General features: G+C 39.2%; 1 protein-coding gene across 1 annotated transcript; it reads left to right on the forward strand.

Moving 5' to 3' along the window:
• The first annotated feature begins 256 nt into the window (after positions 1 to 256).
• Positions 257 to 15,528, forward strand: BCO1 (beta-carotene oxygenase 1). Its single transcript, XM_059481598.1, has 11 exons — positions 257 to 372; positions 3,101 to 3,229; positions 4,519 to 4,648; positions 5,867 to 6,014; positions 6,886 to 7,033; positions 7,980 to 8,200; positions 9,054 to 9,311; positions 10,417 to 10,519; positions 11,126 to 11,220; positions 12,856 to 12,967; positions 13,144 to 15,528. The coding sequence occupies exons 1-11, from the start codon at positions 309 to 311 to the stop codon at positions 13,314 to 13,316; spliced, it is 1,581 nt and encodes a 526-aa protein (XP_059337581.1). The 5' UTR covers positions 257 to 308; the 3' UTR covers positions 13,317 to 15,528.
• The last annotated feature ends 2,696 nt before the right edge of the window (positions 15,529 to 18,224 follow it).

The following is an 18,224-nucleotide window of genomic DNA, read 5'->3' on the forward strand; positions in this document are numbered from 1 at the left end:
TGTGCCTGCCTCCCTCTGCCACGCTCCCCAGGAGCAAACAGCAGAGGCAACGCATTTCTTACTCCCCCTTCGAGCCAGCGAAAGAGTTAATTTTAATACGAATGTGCAAGAATTAGAGTGTATGTTCTAGGGATTAAAGATCAGCTATTATAAATAGTCAATCTATAAGCCAGCGGCCACCAGCTCCCGCTGCACTTTGACCTTATCTTTATATGTAACAGCAAAGAGCCGCTCCGAGCCCAGCCTGGGGGGGACCAGGGCGCTGCGGGAGCGGCCGGCAGAGCGCAGGCACCGGGGCTCCATCGGACATGGACACGCTTTATGGCAGGAATAAGGAAGAGCACCCAGAGCCCATAAAAGCTGAGGTGCAGGGTAAGTGACGGAAAATCTGCTGTAAAGCCACCCGCTATTTTGGTGTTTTCTGATGCGTCAAAATCGTGACTCTTCTTCACCCGAGGCAGCGCTGGAAAGGGAAACTGAGAGAGAGGCGCAAGGGAAATTTGTTTAAAGGACTGATCTCAGATAATATTTGTGCCCCTACTGGGGGATTTTTCTCACTCCATGAGCATTTCTGTGTACTTTTCGACAGTCTGTTTGAACAGGACTCACTGAAGTTGGTGATGAGGGAGAGCCCGGGATTCCATCTCGGCCCCCCCCTCCCCCATGGCTCCGCTCCCACTTTCGCTTTCTCCCCTGTAACCCTTCCCTGCCCTCCGCTCCCCCGGGGCTCCGCAATCATCGGGGCTCTTCACCCCGGGCACTCCTCAGTGCCGAAGCACCACGACAGGATGCCTTAAAAAGAAAATAACCCAGGAGAAACTGCGGAGTATCCACAGTTTAAAGCGGCTCTCTGGGCTAGGGATGACACCCGACCAACCCGTTATTTTTTCCGGTTTCTTTTACTTTACAGAAGACTTTTTTTCCCTACAGCTACAGGAGAGGTTTGTTGCTGGGAACCCCTGCTTAGTAAATCTTGGCCGTGTTGTTCATGATATGTAGTCCAAGAAATGGTAGGAATCTGCCATTCCCAAGTACAAAACTTAAAACTTGCAGGGCTTTGTTGCTGTTCAGTTTCGTAGCTGAATTAGAAAAGATTTTGTGTCAAGTCAGACAAAGTGTTTTGTTTTAATGCCTTTGAATTATTTCATGCTTTTATGGGTTTATACCTTCCAATTGTTTTGTTGGTTTTTTTTTTTCTCAAGATAACAACTTATCAAAACATTTGAAGTGATTTGCAAACAAACAACTTATCAGGCCTGATCTGTATTATGCAATAGTTTATTTGAACAAAGACTGCGTATTTCAGAAGTTAACATTATTATACATACAAGACATTACTTCTTTGATAAAGAAAATAAAAGAGAACCATGACCCCTTTAAGTATTTTGTTAGTCCTGAATTCTGCTAGTATTTTGGCTCCTTATTACTCAATATGTACACTGTAAATATGTGTCACACTTCTAAAATCATCTGCCATTTAACCCATGCTCTGCTACAGGCGTGTGAATTTCTGAGATGCTGTTGCTACCATAGTTAATAAACGTCCAAATATTTGAGGATTTCACTGTGTCACTGATGTGTCCTCACCCATTACAGAAAAGAATAAGGTCCACATTTTTAAAGCTGTATAAGCATTCTTGATTTGGTGCACAGTGTGATTTACAGAAATGCTTAATTCCAGCTAAGATGAATTATCTGAAAACCTCACTAGTTGACCCTTTGCTCCTTGTTTTTCATACTGAAATTATGTCAGAAATTACAAGGAATTGCACCAGAAATTTCAGAAACTAAATTAAGTCCACAATGCTTTAAAAAGATCTTTTTTCCTTTTGTATCTTTCCCAGCAAAATTATCATATATAAAAATATACTAAAGTTATTTCCTTGGAGTTTCTTGTGTTAGAAAGGAAAGTAAGGTTTAGTTTTCTGGGCTCTTCTAGAAAATAACAACAACAATAATGATGCTGGTAATGAAAGTTCCGCCATTGTGTCAGTTTTTTATGTACCTCATGTATTCCAGAGCTGTAACCCTGATGGAGTTATGCCCTAATGATGGTGCCCCATCTCTGGAATTGCTCAGGGCCAGGTTGGATGGGATTTTGAGCAAACTGCTCTCGTGGACCTGCCCACAGCAGGGGTTGGAATGAGTTAATTTTTAAGGTCCATAGGAGAACATTTCTAGCTGTTGTAAAGGGGTTTCAGCAAGAAGCATAATCAATGTGGGATCCCAAACTAAATGATAAGGAGAAATATAAGTTCTGAAGAGCTTTTTATGCAAAGGCAATACCCAGAGCAGGAAATGTGTGGAGAAGAAGTATGTGATCCTAAATGTTCCCTCAGGATTCACAGACACAAAGATGCGAGTCAATGTTTTTATTTAATATCTGATATGCCTTTGTTAATCTCTTTAAACCTATTGACATTCTTTAATTGTTATTATTCTGTGAGTTAAGTGGTAGGTGGTGCATTTCTTGCAAGGATTTGATGAGGAACATTTATGATTCAAGTCTCAACAGCACTTACACCTTTTCAGTACAATATTCATATACTTTATTTGTGTACAAAACACTATATTATGACTAGTGTCACAAAAGCATTTACCAAATTACACTATATTATGCTGTGTAATCTAATTAATGACATTTTAGTGGAATTAATTTAGCCTGAAGTCTAAGCTGATGTGCTGAAAGCCAATGCAAATCATATAACCTATAAAATATGTTTATTTCTGATAAGCTCGAGCTTTTTCTGGCACAAGTAGAAGGGTTTAAATGGATCACTAAATGGAAGGGTTTAAAATATGAATGCAGGAAGGAAAGGTCCAATTTTATTTGCTTCCTGATAATTAACAAATTACATTCCAGCAGTCTCATTTAGTTATAGTAATCCCTGATAGCAATAGTCATGCAGATTGTCACTAGTGCCACATTTTTGAGTAGGGGAAATTTTAGTTAACCCAAACTCCAATATAATTATATGGTACTGCAAATCTCAACACACCTACAGTCTGTGTGACTGCATGAACCCTCTGCCTTTAGGAGAACTATCCTGGAACATTCTCCTTGCCTAAATGAATACTGATAACTCCTTTTTGGTTATAGGGCAGCTGCCTACTTGGTTGCAAGGGATACTGCTCCGAAATGGCCCAGGGATGCACACCATAGGGGACAGCAAGTACAACCACTGGTTTGATGGCCTGGCTCTGCTGCACAGCTTTACATTTAAAAATGGTAAGTTGTTGCACATTGGATTGAAAGGAACTCAACAAGCCACATTTTGGTGCCTTATATTGCTAATTCTGTTTGGAGTTGGGTTGGGGTGCTGTGGGTTTTGTCTGCAGAGTGGTCTGTGAGGGGGGAGCTGCTGTGGGGGAGGTCTCTCCGCACACCCCCTGACACCCCACCCTTGACAGCAGCAGCTGGAATGTCTCTGCAGGGCTGATCCTTCCTTCTGCAGTGCTGAAGTTCAGTGCTGCTGTCAGCCCAGCCCAGCACACACCCAGCCCTGGGCAGGTCACTGCAGGGCAGCCTTCGCCTCCCGCCCCAAGAAAACCTCAGTGGGTTCCAGTGGCTCAGCCACAGGGACTGTGGTGCCCAGAGGCTCTTCTGCTGTGCATGAGCAGCCCAGTTTCAGGGAGGACCAGCACTCCCCTTGTGGGATTTAGTTGCAGCTATAACAGCTGCCAGGAGAGAAACTGGGCCACTGTGTCAAACCTCACTTAGAATATTTGACACCCTACAGTCCCTCCTCCTGCCTGTCATCCTTATGGAGGAAAGACAGGCAGCTCTCCACCCTAAACAATTATATTTCTTTTTTCTTTCAGTTAAAACATTTTTCACCCATTCAGCTGTTACACAGTGAGAGACAGGATGGTTTACACCTGGATTCTTGTGGCAAAAAATATGTATCTATTTTAAAAAATGGGATTTACTCCTGTTATCCTCTAATCCTGGTATTTACTTTTTAGTTCCCATTTCTGTGATTGGAAGCATTTAATGCCATTGCAGGATCTCTAGCCTGTCCAGCTCTACATCCTTAACAAAATAACCTATAAAGAAACAGTCAGTGTTTTTAAAATTGCCAATATATCTTACTTACCTAAAGCAAACAGAGCTCAGTTAGTTCAAGTATCCATTAAACTGTTGATTCCTTCAAGCAATCTGTTACTCCCATAACTCAATTTTGCCAATACAGGAGATTTTTCACCACCTGTAAATTGATTGTATAATTAATCATTTTTGCACACATTGTTTTATCTTCTGGAACAGTTTATCCAAATCCCTTCTTTCCCCTCAAAATTTCCCCAGTATAAGTAGTGGAAGTCAGGAAATCTTGACAAATTCTTACCAATCTCAACAGCCATAAAGCCTTTAAAACAGGCAGTTGGGGACATTTTTGGTTTTATTCCAAATTATAATTGGTTAAAGGACAGCTGCTTGAGAAAACTTGGCTCTACCTGTGCTAATTTTTTGAAGGACTGAGTATAAAATGTGATTGAGATCTGTTTGTTTCTTCTCAGGTGAAGTTTACTACAGAAGTAAATATCTCCGAAGCGACACGTACAACTGTAACATAGAAGCAAACAGAATCATGGTGTCTGAGTTTGGGACTATGGCTTATCCAGATCCATGCAAAAACATATTTGCCAAGTAAGCAATGCTTTTCCCAACAAGATTCTTCTATCTACTTCTCTCTTCAGCACAGATGTCTTTCTGTTTACCTTTGACACATATGTACAAATACAGCAGTTGATTTGTAAATTTACAATTGCTAAATATTGAAAAGGCCAAGAGATATGAACTGCCTATGGGTTAGTCTAAGGCAAATATCTTAAATTCATTTTATCACCAATATTTGCTGCTTTATTCAGTAACACAAGTAGATTATATAAAAAACAAGCATTTTCTTTCTCCAGTTAGTGGAACATTTTGATACTCTGTAAGGAGAAAAAGAAAAACATTTAAAGATGGAGAAGGTATTAATACAAAGTCTATTTAACAAAAAAAAAAAAAAAGAGAAGCATCAATATCTACAAAAAAATTAGAAAAACTTTTTGATTAAAGATGGTTTAACAGAAAGGTGAGGTGTAGGCCATCATGTTATCCTTGGTCTTGTAAAATTGGCTGTAGGGATTCACTAAGAAGTACAAATAGGTCACCCTTCTCTCCTTGCCACTGAGCTTTCTCTGGTGACCTCAAACCTAATGTCTGGTAAGGACACATACACAGACAGTTATTGCAAAAGAGCTGATATGTTGTAAGTTGTTCCCCTGAGATGAGATTTTCTTCCCTCTTCCAATAGCAATAGAGGAACTCTGGCATTTGAGGTTCACAAGGGTTATAGCAACTTTGTCTTGGCTTCTAGTGACTGTGATGAAATCATAGACTGATAAAGGAAACTGTCAAGCCTACATGATGTCCAGTCTTCTTTGAAATCATAACTGTGATATGGAACAACACTGGTAACAAAAATATTCCATTGGGGAGTATATGAATCTGTCTATTTAATAAAGCTGAAAAACCTACCAGCTTTTAGGTAGGAACTGGTAGGCCAAATTTTCCCAAGATAGAACAGGAGAGTGTGTAATTAATCCATGCTGATAAACCAGTGCCTGTCCTAGAGCTGACAGTGAGAATGGGCCTGGATGCCCATTTGTGTGTCTAAACCATTTATTTGCATGTCCTTAACCCTCCCCCAGGCCATGGGCATTGGAGAAGTCCATCTCCTCTGCTTTCCCCCTTTCCAGGGAGCTGGGGGCAGCAGGGACAGGCAGCCCCAGGGCTGTGGCACTGCAGGGTCACTCGTGCTCCAGGTGGGGGAAAGGCAGCTCCAGCTTCTGTGGCTCTAATGAAATTTCCTCTGGACAGGGCATTCTCCTATTTGTCTCACACCATTCCTGAGTTCACAGACAACTGTCTCATCAACATTATGAAAGCTGGGGATGATTTTTATGCTACTGGTGAGACTAACTTCATCAGGAAAATTAATCCACAGACTCTGGAGACATTGGAGAAGGTACAAACCACCATCTGTCATTCTGGTTCTTTGTCTGCTGATGAATAAATTTCAGGCTGACTCATGAGGATGCTTTAACATGTTCAGGACACAAAATGCTTTTCTTCTACTGTTGCCTTATTTTTGAAATCGTGGTAAAGTGAAATAGTGAAGATACCAAAAGATAAAAGAGATCTTTTAAGAACTCCTGAGTTAAAATTTAAATCTCATTTAGTTTGGGAAAAGCTGGGCTTTGAGCAATTTCACTTGCACATAATCTAGGAAGGTTGCAGGAGTAATAGCACAGTTACATGATTATTTTGGGTGATTGCCATTATTATGTATCTGTAGTTATAAAATTATTTACGTCATTAAAAAATCAGTAGGTCAGTTATATGACTACTTTTCAAGGACCTTATGTAAGATTTTATTTAATTATTAAAATGAGAACTTGAAATATTGAAATATATACAATGATTTTTTTTTTCTAGCCCACACTACTAGTTTGAGTCCAATTTCCAAACTTTAGATAAAATAGAAATCTTTTAGCTCCAGCAGATTGCCAGAGAGCTCTGTTAAATAAAGTGCTTTCAGGGTGAAATGGGCATTTGCAGAATAACTTGCTTAGCTAATCCTCCCTGATGTTATGTGGCTTCAAGGGAGAGGTGGCTCTAATTCAGATTCTGTAACTTGATTTAGCCTTGAATAAGGAGCTCATTTGGATACTTACAGAAGTGTTTTGGTTTAATTATTTAAATTTCAAAGCCATTTGTAAATGGAGTGCCAATATAGGGCTGCCAGGGCTAAAAATCTGGTGGGTTTGTGCTGTTAGCTGAGATCAATTTTCATTCTCTTACACATCTCTCAAATCTCTTACTGTATAATTTTCCAGGTTGACTACAACAAATATGTGGCTGTAAATTTGGCAACTTCTCACCCCCACTATGACAGTGCTGGAAATGTTCTCAACATGGGCACTTCAATAGTTGATAAAGGGAAGACAAAATACCTTCTATTTAAGATTCCTTCCACTGTACCAGGTAAGAATAATGTGTTATTGGTATTTTCTAGAAACTTGTTAGCAATTTCTTTTCTTCAAAGGGCAAGGGTGGTGATACAGCTGTTCTAATAACCAATGGTGTTCATTTTCTTAATTTCAACTTATTGTGAACTTCATATTAACTGCTTAGCCTGTCTGGGCAAGTGCTGTTACAAAGGCTCTTCTTGAGTACTGTGTAAACAGGGTGTTTCAGTGGGAACAAACTTACTTTTAGATGAAGATTCTAAAACAATTTTCTCTATAAGGCAGTACATATAATTTGAAGTTGTAAATTTTAATTTCTTTGTAAATGAAAATTCTCTGCAAATGCTCATACTATGATTGCAGTGGAAACATAATACCAAATAAAACCTAATATAGAGTTAATTCCTCTCTAACCTGGCCAATGCTGGCCCTTGCTGAAATGCTGCCCATTGTTCACAGAGCAAATCCCATGCTCTTTTTCCTTCAAGATCTTTTTGTGGTGTGTGTTGTTGAAAGTCAGCTGCTATTGTGTTGCCTGTCCCTTCTTGTACAATTGAGAGGCTTTCCAGAGCCTCCCCAGTTTGCAATTTCTAGCTGGGGCTCAAATTTGGAAACATGTCCTTAGAAGTTAAAAAACACAGGCACATTTGAACCCCTTTGAAAAGCTTCTGATTTAATTAAACTTATTTCTCCTCCATGCTGGAACTTCTGAAGACAGAAATCAGTGGAACCAATCAGGACAAGGGGGCTGCATGAATGGATCCAGCAGTGACTTCACTCCATTGCTTCCTGCATGCAAAGTCCTGTGTTAATTATACAGCAGTAAACAAACACTTTCTTAACAGGAAAATGCAAATAAAACTGAAAGGAACCAGTTCTTCCCTGCCTGGGAGAAATCCAAGCACAAGTTTGGAATGGAATTTATTAGGAATATGATTTTAATTTTTATCATTTAATTTCAGAACACGAGAAGAAGAAATCTTGTTTCAAGCACCTGGAAGTGGTTTGCTCTGTCCCTTCTCGCTCTCTGCTCCACCCCAGCTACTACCACAGCTTTGGAATCACAGAGAACTACATTATCTTCATAGAGCAGCCCTTCAGACTGGATATTCTCAAAATGGCAACTGCTTACATGCGAGGTGTGAGCTGGGCTTCCTGTCTTGCCTTTAACAAGGATGATAAGGTACTTTTCTTACTGCTGAGCAATGGAATCAGGATACCAGTGACCTCTTCCACACTGTTCTGTTTTTCATCTGGTTCATTCATTTCAATAGTCATTTGTTGGGTTTTTTTCAAACCTTGACTTTCACAGTTGCGCAATTTTTTTAGAAGCTGTATGTTTTGGAATATTGTCTCTCATTTCTAGAAATTTCTCAAATAAATATCTGATGCTGAAGCTCTTGAGAGAGATGATAGTTTGGCATTGCTAGAAATATTGTGTGCTAGCAGAGAAATTCCAATCTGGACTAGCATCTGAGACAGATCCAGTTGCTCCTGGTCCAAACAAAATTCTGTCTGTGGTGGGTGAGATCTGCTCCAGGTGCATTGCATGTGCTGGAGAGCCCCACTGGTGGAAAAGCCTGCACTGAACAAAAGAAAAGTCTTTCACTGTGGAAACTGAGGGGAAAACTGTTTTCTGAGGATCTTATTTCCATGTGCTCTGGGCATAAACACATGAAAGTTGTTTAGATACAGGGCACCAGCACCACAGAAACTCTCAACCAAGGCATATTTATTTAACTTAAAAAGAGAGCAGAGGATTTTCCAGATTTTTCTGGAAAACTTCAATTCTCAGCCTAGCCCAAATAGTAATTTGCAACAGTAAAATGAGCTTAAAGCTGTTCCACACTCATTTTACTGCTGTATTTTCTTCAAGTTGGAACCCCTTGTCTGCTAGCAGCAAACCCTGAGTTCTTAATATCCTTCAGTACAAACCCACAGGGATTAGAATGTTGATGGCTGCCATTAGAAAACAGTTTTCTTAATAACTCTTTGCTGATTCTGAATGGCTTTAAATAATGTTTTCTCTCTTTCAGACTTGGTTTCACTTTATAGACAGGAAGACTAAAAAAGAAGTGTCCACCAAGTTTTACACCGATGCTATGGTGTTTTTTCACCATGTAAATGCTTATGAAGAGGATGGCCACATTATTTTTGATGTTATTGCCTATACAGACAATAGCTTGTATGACATGTTTTATTTAAAAAACCTGACTAAAGACTTTGAAGAGAATGTCAAACTTACCTCCATACCAACCTGCAGAAGATTTGTGGTTCCTCTGCAGTGTGACAAGGTAGAAAGAAAATTACTTTTAAACCTGGTTTCTGATTGGTAATTTAAAATACATCAGTGAATAATTGGTGTATTATTAGTTGGTGTATTTTTGGTTGCCAGCCCTTGTGTGTAAATTTCTGATTCTGTGAAACCCAGAGCTTGCAGGAGGTTTGGTTTTTGGATGTCCTGTGGGAAATGGCAGTGGGCAGCTGGACATGGTTCTGTGGGTTGGATCCTGGTGCTGACACCATCCACTCTGGAGAACAGGGCTCTGAAGAACATGTCATTTTCTTCCCAATGAGATTAATTGTTCAATGCCATCAAACAGAAGCAGACAGACCCAGTTGGCTGTTAGCTGCAAGGGCATGCATGAGGTTTTGCACAATCTGTTTCTTACACTTCACTGGAAGCCCACATACAATATACAATACATGCATGCTCCCAACTGGTGCAATGGTTCAATTAAAACTAGAAGGTTTCATTTAAGTGTGATATATAGCAGGAAGAGAAAAGATTTTATCTTTTAGTTTAATTTAAAGCATCACTTTACATCATTGTTTGCAGGGAAGATTTTATACTGCCCAGCAACCTGGGCAAGTTTCTGCCTGACATCTTTGGAATGGATATTACTTTTTCTTTCTACATCCTAGAACATTGCTGCTCTGTTCTTTTCTCAGAAACAGCTCTGCAGCAATGACAAAGGATGTGATGGATCACACCAGCTGTTCTGCAATCTTAAGAATTCAGCAGTAGAACATTATAGAGTATATCACGCCTATTTTTGCACTTGATTTTTAGCAGGTGCAAAATCCTAACCTTGGTGACTTGCAGTGAAAATTTGACACCTTGTTCCTTGACACCCATCTTCATTCATTAAATTCTCAAATTTAGGGTACTTCTGGACCATAGCCATGTGCATCTAAACATTTCTAAGGACTCAGTGTGATTCAAAATAATTATTCTATGTTATAATAAAATACTCTGAGTGTAACAAGATTTCTAATGAAAACCTCAGAATCTAAAATGCCATAAATTGTTAATATTAATACCAAACCTGATGAAAAATCTAACTTAGAAGGATATTTTTAGAGACCCATGACATTTCCAGCATTTTTCTCTTTCAGGATGCTGTAGTGGATTCTAATTTAGTCACACTTCCCTCTACTGCAACTGCTGTAAAGGAGAAAGATGGAAGCATCTATTGCCAGCCTGAAATACTATGTGAAGGTGAGATACATCCTTTAAATATCTGGTGCTATATCAGTTTGTTTATTTATTTATCATTGTATTAATACAGGATTCCAAGTCTCATCTTGCAACTATTAATATGGCTTGCAAATCCACTTGTTAAAAGAGTAATATTAGTTAAATAAGTCTGTTATAAGTAGTACTTCAAGTTTAGCTACATTCTATAAAGATTTCATTTGAAAGAGGATTTTTAACCTTTTATCAGGGGATAATAGCAGGAATATGTAAATACAAAATTACCTAAGGTGAAAGTCATTTCTTAGAATGTTAGCCTCCAATTCTAGCCCAGTTATAAAGAAAGAATAAAAACCCCAAACCAGAAAAACCCTCATAAATTCCAGTCTAATGAATTCCTAAGAATAAAAAATTGTTGCCTTTTGAACTAACATCCCTGGCTTAATTATGGTAGTACCCATCTTCAGATTCTTAGAAATTCAGACATTCAAAGTCTATACAACACCTTTTTCAAGTAGTTCCAAGGTTTTTTGCAGGGCAAAAGTTCCTGAAGATTGGTGTGTCTATATAGATGTACATTTGAGGTTTTCTCTTGTCTTGTTTCTAAGTCTTGAACTTTGTTTTATGCAGGGATAGAACTGCCTCGCATCAACTATGACTACAATGGCAAAAAATACAAATATGTCTTTGCAACACGAGTCCAGTGGAGTCCAGTTCCCACAAAGGTATAATTAACATTTATAAAGTCAGTGTTTTCCTGTTGGTGGGCCATTCACATGCAAAAAAACATGAAATGCCTAAATTCTCCTAAGTTCATGTTGTACCATTTCCTTCATAAAGTATTCATAAACTCAGGCTTCTTACTCCAGCTTTATGTTCCATGAAGTCTCTTGAATAGCTACTGAGACCCTCAGTTTTCTGCTAAATTGGGCTGAACCTTCTGTGATGTGCCAGGAACTAAAAAGAAGAGAGTAGGAAAAAGAAGTATTATTTACATGTATATATTTTTTTTTTTCCCTTTAGGAAACTTAGCAGAAAAATAAGATATTGCAATACTACCTAATACATTTTAAATATTAAAACAATATCTAATTTTTATATTTTGCTGGCTAGTTCTCTATTAGAGGTAGCAAATGCTTTATTTACATATGCATGATTGCCAGGAGACAGCCTGGAGTACAAATATATTTACAGGGAAAGTATTTAATTAAGATTTAAGGATTAAATAAAATTAAGATAAATTAAAGATTTAAATGCATGAGTATTATGTGGACAGACTCACTCTTTATAATTCTTGTTCTGTGACTATAAAGCAGCACACATTGAAGTCATTGTTGGTTCTTGCATATAATTACCACAACTGATTACAAAATAGAGCTGGATTTCTGCATGGTGCAAGAAAATTTATTACAGCACATCTGACAATAACTCAAACAAATCTGCAAGTTCATTATTTACAGTGTAGATAATCTCTGCTTGACTCAAATATAATAAAAAACACTGGTAGGAAGATCTTTTTTCACATCAGTTGCACTTTAATGAATGCAAGCACAACAACTTAATCCTTAGGTAAAGTCTGTCAGTGAAAGTGCTGTCATCTTGGCTAGTAGAGAGAATTCTTTCTAATTCTTCCTCCTGTAATTTGAATAGTTTCACTTTTGTGTAAACATATTTTTTGGTTCAAGATCAAAATGGAAAAGAATAGAACTGCATCTCTATGGGTAGAGAAAAGGTCTTAATGGAATTGAACTGAAAATGCCAGGCATCCCCTCTGGCCACTCAGTGGGATGAAAATCCACACTCTGCTCCTTCAGAAAACACCAGTGTCTGCCTCACTGCTTTGATCTTTACACCTCACTAGGAACAGCCTTTCTTCTGGCATATGTACCCTACTGCACAACAGAAGGCCTTGAGCAATATGGAAGTAGCAACAAAAGGAAAATAACTCACAGGATTAGAAAATGGGAATTTTAAATCCTATTTCCTACTTTACTACAGAATCTCAGTGATTTGGAACAAATCACTTAAATATTCTGTGTCTTGGACTCTCTGCAGTGAGGGCCATTACTTACAGTGAAGGCTCTCTTGTGGCCTGTTAGCATTTGTGAACTATTAAACACCCATAAATGAAAGGTGCAATTGTAATCTAGTGAAATGACATTAAAAGAACATTGTGTGATTATGCAGCCATAAAATGTCACTCCAAAATATAACATTTTCCTGATGTTTTTTCTTGTGATGATACCTGCCTTAACTCTGAGCATTGGTCCCCCCTGCCAGCAGTCTGTTCATGTTGTACCTTTGGAAAAAGCCACTGCCAGGGTCACTGACATTTTTCTTTTCTTGTCACAACCATGTAGATTGCAAAATTTAATACCCAGACAAAGGAAATGCTCCAGTGGGGACAGGATGACTGCTGGCCATCTGAGCCTGTTTTTGTTCCCAGCCCTGATGCAAAAGAAGAGGATGATGGTAAAATAATGACAACCTTCTGAAAGCTGGGGTTACATGAATTTTGTATTAAATCTTACAAGATTCAATATTCTTAGTCAAGAAAGTTGGGTTGATGCTTCCACTTTGAGATGGGGTTATCTTTTCTGCTTAGTGAAACTTCTTTACATTTCTAATTCTTCATTTGTGTGTCACAGGTGTTGTTCTCACCTGTGTTGTGAAGACTGATCCAAAGGATCCACCCTTCCTACTTGTCTTGGATGCTAAAACATTCACAGAGCTGGGTCGAGCCATAGTGAATGTGGAAATGCACATGGACCTGCATGGGGTGTTTATACCACAGCAAGACATGAAAACTGAGACTGAGTAAAATCCATTTGTTGTATTGCACAGACTGACATAACCTTCTACTGAATGTGGGATAATATCCTCCAGGAACAGCCTTCTCTTATTATAAGAAATGACTAATTATAACCACCTCAATATCTACATATAATCTCTTAAAAGAGACAGAAATGACTTTATTACAAATCCTTGTGTGCACAACTGGTGTATCACTATTCCAAAAGAAGAATTATCAATATGAAGTGCTAATGTTGAATACAGCTTATGGGGCAAGGAATAGGAGAGAAAGGTAACAAGAAATGTTTTATTTGAGTACAACAAAGCTTTCTGAGCAAATGAAGTACTGTATTCACAGGGTGACACATGGCATGAGTCACTCATGTCTGCAGGTCATGTAACTTCCATGGGCTGTTGCAAGACTGCAGCTGACAATGAAAGTTGTCTCCTGCCAGAAAAACCTCATGTTAAACTATCTACCATGATACCAATAATTCATGGCAATATAGTCTCTTGGTGCTTGATTTCTTAAACTCTGTCATAACCAAAGTATTATCCTGAGGTGCTACATTTTTCTTGTCCAGAACCTAACCCCTCCCCACAGCTTTTCTAATCATTTCATGGTGTATTTTTAGCTTTTATGTTGACAAAACCAAGTAACTTTATTGAAATAGAGTACATGGTTATTTGTAGCATTCAATTATACTTTAGTTACATTCAATCTTAAGCTGTATTTAAATCAGTTTTCCTTGGCAGAATATCTGCCATGGCATTTCATGTAACTAAATGATTACATTGTGTAAAAAATAAGAATTGTTTGTTATTGCCACTATTCTCTGTTAATAGCAGTATGTATGTGAATGAGGGCAGTGTATTCCTAGCAGAACTCAGACACACGTGTGCAAAAAACAGTTTAGGGAAGAGTGAAAGATCTAATTTAGGCCTCATCTGAACCCCACAGTGGCTGAAACTAGGAGCTGTTATTGCCATAAATAAGCATTTCCTTTATGTCTGCTTAGGAGCACCCATGTTCTCACATGTGTTTATCCTTGCCTGTAGCAGATGCTTCCTAATCAAAGTGCACAACTCTGACTCACAGTCACAATTAAAATGCACATTTCAACATGAAGTTCAAGGTCCAAGCACAGTGTGTCTGGTTGTGTTACAGAAATGGCATTTCTTACCCCCCATTGTATTCCTGATTTGAGTTATTGACGTTTCTTTAAGTGAGAGATTCTTTTGAGTTTTATTTTCTCATTGTGGATATCTTTGCTGTTGGAGGCATCTTTACTGATGGAGAAAACCAGGTGCCCATCCATCCATTTTGGGTGTTCCTCTGGTCTGTCTGTATCACCACACAGCTCAGGTACCTCTCACTTTGACACACACATCCCCTCAGTGCTGCTCACAGTGTTTCACAGGAAGGAAACAGAATGAAATTGTCATTTATTACCTCCCCACCACATGAGAATCTGTGCTTGGTGACCTTTTTGTGATTACTTCATGTGTTTGTGGCAGAGCAGGAACTGAACCAACATCATCCACAGTTCCTATAACAACCAGACCTCTGTTCCTCTGCCTAAGTCTTTGCACTTTGTTAGGATGAAGACATACAGGCTATTTTTAATGTAAAAAAACCCCAACACTGTGGTCAGACCTAGTTAATATATGCAGGTTTGGGCATTCAAATGTTTACTTGTTCCATGAAATGGAAATAAACACTTAGTAAGGTGTGTGCAGAAATAGTCACTTTTAGTGTTTCCAAGGCATATTACCATTAATATTTAATAGCACTTTATCTTCTAAAGAAGAAATTTAATTCCATTTTTGTAAATAATATGGAACCAGTACTGGAAGAGAAGACTAACTTGTGATATTGGCAAAAGACATCAGCTCTGGGGTTGTTTCTTTTAATATTAAAAAGTTTGGATTTAACAAAAGTCCACAAATACATTTCTAGAATTAAAAGGTGGCAATGAATCAAAAGTCTAACCATTGTTATATATTTTCTTCTGAGAGTTTGTCTCTAGAATTTCTTCTGTAGTACTCACAGGGTTGTTTTTGGGTAATCATAGGTTTGGATACAGGAGTTACTTGACTTCTGAGGAGATAATTTTTACTGGTAGAGATGACAGGATAGGGGACACACTCAGCATAAAAACAACCTGTAGTCTAAGCAAGCAAATGTGTTATTTACATTCATGTAGAAATAATGCAGAAAATAAATGATAAGAAATTTTCTTGGGTATGATTTTTTAAATGAGATGTGCCCTATTCCCTTGGTCAGTACTACACAGGATTTGATTAGCATTAAGTTTGCAGTTAACCTGAGGAGAAAACCAGTGATGTAAATCTGCATTTGCTAATCCCAGTATCCTCCTGCAGCAGAGACAATAGGAATAAAACCATACAGCTAATCACAAATTTGTTCAAGAATGTGTTTAGTGGTTGCAATACCAATCTGATGAAACATTTGCCCTGAATATGGTAACACACTATCATTTCAGGCTGACAGAAGCCAGGGGAAATGCAGATATGCTTTGCCAAGTGGCTGCAAGGCTCGTGGGTTTTTTTTGATGTGGTAACGTGGCACGTGGTAATGAGTGTCATTTGGTTTGCTTCTGACACCCTTTGCAGTGAATGGAATCTCAAGGGCCAGAAAGGTTTGATTCTTCTTTTGCATCAATTTAAGTCATAAATTACCCCAACAAAATTAATGGAATGATTATAATAATGGCTTAACAGAAATCTAGATGGAGTGACTGCAAATAAAAATAGTAAAGATAAGTATCTTCATTAAAAGAAAAATACATAGTTGAGTGAGAGAACCAGGCCACGGGTATGCATACATATAATTAATTACCTCAGAGATGCTACAAATGGACCTTGATAGAGTGGTTTGGTTTGTTGTTGTTTTGGTTTGGTGGGGTTTTTTTTGATAATGGTTTCATTAAATGGAACAAATAACAAGGTATAACAATGAATTTGTTCTCTGGAACTGGATATTATCTGTTACACCTTGTCCCATTGCCCCACATGGGCAGCAGGAGGAAGCAGAAACAGTGTTTACGAGGACAGGTTAAAAACCAGAAATGCAACAATGTTTTCCTCTGTACCAATCTGTGCAGGTGCCAGGGAAACACACCAGTGTCTTTCTTTTCAAATAACCAGGCCACTCAATGACATCTTTTGCAATAATTTAAACCACTGCTCCCTTGAGTCTGCAATTACCTGAGCATTAATGACAAGCAAAATACATCTTTCCCCTGCAGCCAAGAAGCAGTGTGCTCTCTGCCTTCATTACCCTCAAAGAGAGCTGAGAATGTGTCCTGTGCATCCTCAACCTACACCTGACATCCTGCATAATTACACCCAAGCAAGAAAAAAAAAGGGGCCTTCTAATATTTGTAAATGGGCATGTATGACAACAAGTGTTGCAGAGCCATTGGTGTTTCATGCACATTGCTGTGGGTTTGGCCTTCTGTCCCACATCCTCTGCTCCTAAACTCCTGCTCAGAGCTGCACAACAGAGCTGCAGCTCAGTGCTGCTCCCTGTGACCCCTCTCCAGTCAGGGAGCACTTCAGCAAGGGCTCAGCTCTAAAGCCTGGCTTTAGTCTGACATGGCAGTATATTTTACAGACCAACTGTGATAAAACTTATCTTTGATCAACAATTCTGAAAACACTGGCCCTTGGCCAGACTCATCTGTTTCTTCAGTTTGAGCTCAATTAGAAGACTCTACTTTTTCATGAACTCTGTCATGAAACAACCCCACAAGCCTTGCAGCCACTTGGCAAAACATATCTGCATTTTCCCTGGCTCCAACAGGGCTGAGCACACTCTTCACCCAGGCCCTGGGTGCAGGCTTTGGAGCTGGGTGATGTGTGAGGATGTCCCAGCTGCAGTCTCCATCTGCACAACAAACCAGCATTGTGAAAGAACAAGGCTGCCTTTGTGAAGGCATTCATTTCCTACAGGGTCCTTTCCAGATACCCTGCTTCATTTTCTGAGTGGAAAAATTATTTGGGGACACCATCAAACTGAGTGAATGATAGAATTTTGTTACATTTCACTGAAATGCAAGTAATAAAAGTAATAAAAGCATGTGACCCACCACAGCTGTAGTAGATCAAACCCTCTGAAGATGCTGTTTTCCCAGTGAAGGAATGGGCAGCAGGACATCCATTTGGGTGTTCCAGAGGCTGGGAGATCCCAGTGCCTGTCAGCACAGGGAGCACAGGGAGCTGCTGTGCTGGTCCCTCCCAGCAGCATCAGCTGGGTGTCTGTTTTACAGCAGATCACAGTTTGTGAAACACTTTCACTCAGTGCAAATAGTTTCACTACTTTAATGTTGGATGCTGTTAAGAAAGCAGATGGAGTCAAGTAATCTCTTAATTTGCAATTGAGCACGATAATAAACAGCCTAAAATTTATCATGTGAACTGTTGTAAAGAAGATCTTTTTTTGCTGGAGAAGGCCGCATTTCCAGTGGGCAGCTGTGGAAAGGGACACTGCCACAATGAGTCTTGCTGTATTTAATTTTCATTCTCTTATTTTTCTTTGTGCCTACACCTGCAACATTCACCTTCAGCTCATATTAGAGAACAAATAAATAAATAAATAAAAGACCAGTTTTACGGGATCACAGAATCAATTAGATTGGAAAAAAACCTCTGGGATCACCGAGTCAAACCTATGACCAAACACCACCGTGTCACCCATGGAGTGCCACTTCCAGCCTTTTCCTTGGACATCTCCACGGGTGGTCATTTCACCACCCCCCTGGGCAGCCCGTTCCGATGTCTGATCACCCTTTCTGGGAAGAAATTTCTCCGAATGTCCACCCTAAACTTCCCCAGGTGCAGCTTAGCGCTGTTTCCTCTTGTCCTGTGTCTCGTTGCCTGGACAAGACTCTGCTCCCCCCGCGGCTCCCTC

This window comes from Ammospiza nelsoni, chromosome 13 (assembly GCF_027579445.1).
Source record: "Ammospiza nelsoni isolate bAmmNel1 chromosome 13, bAmmNel1.pri, whole genome shotgun sequence".
Lineage (NCBI taxonomy): Eukaryota > Metazoa > Chordata > Aves > Passeriformes > Passerellidae > Ammospiza > Ammospiza nelsoni.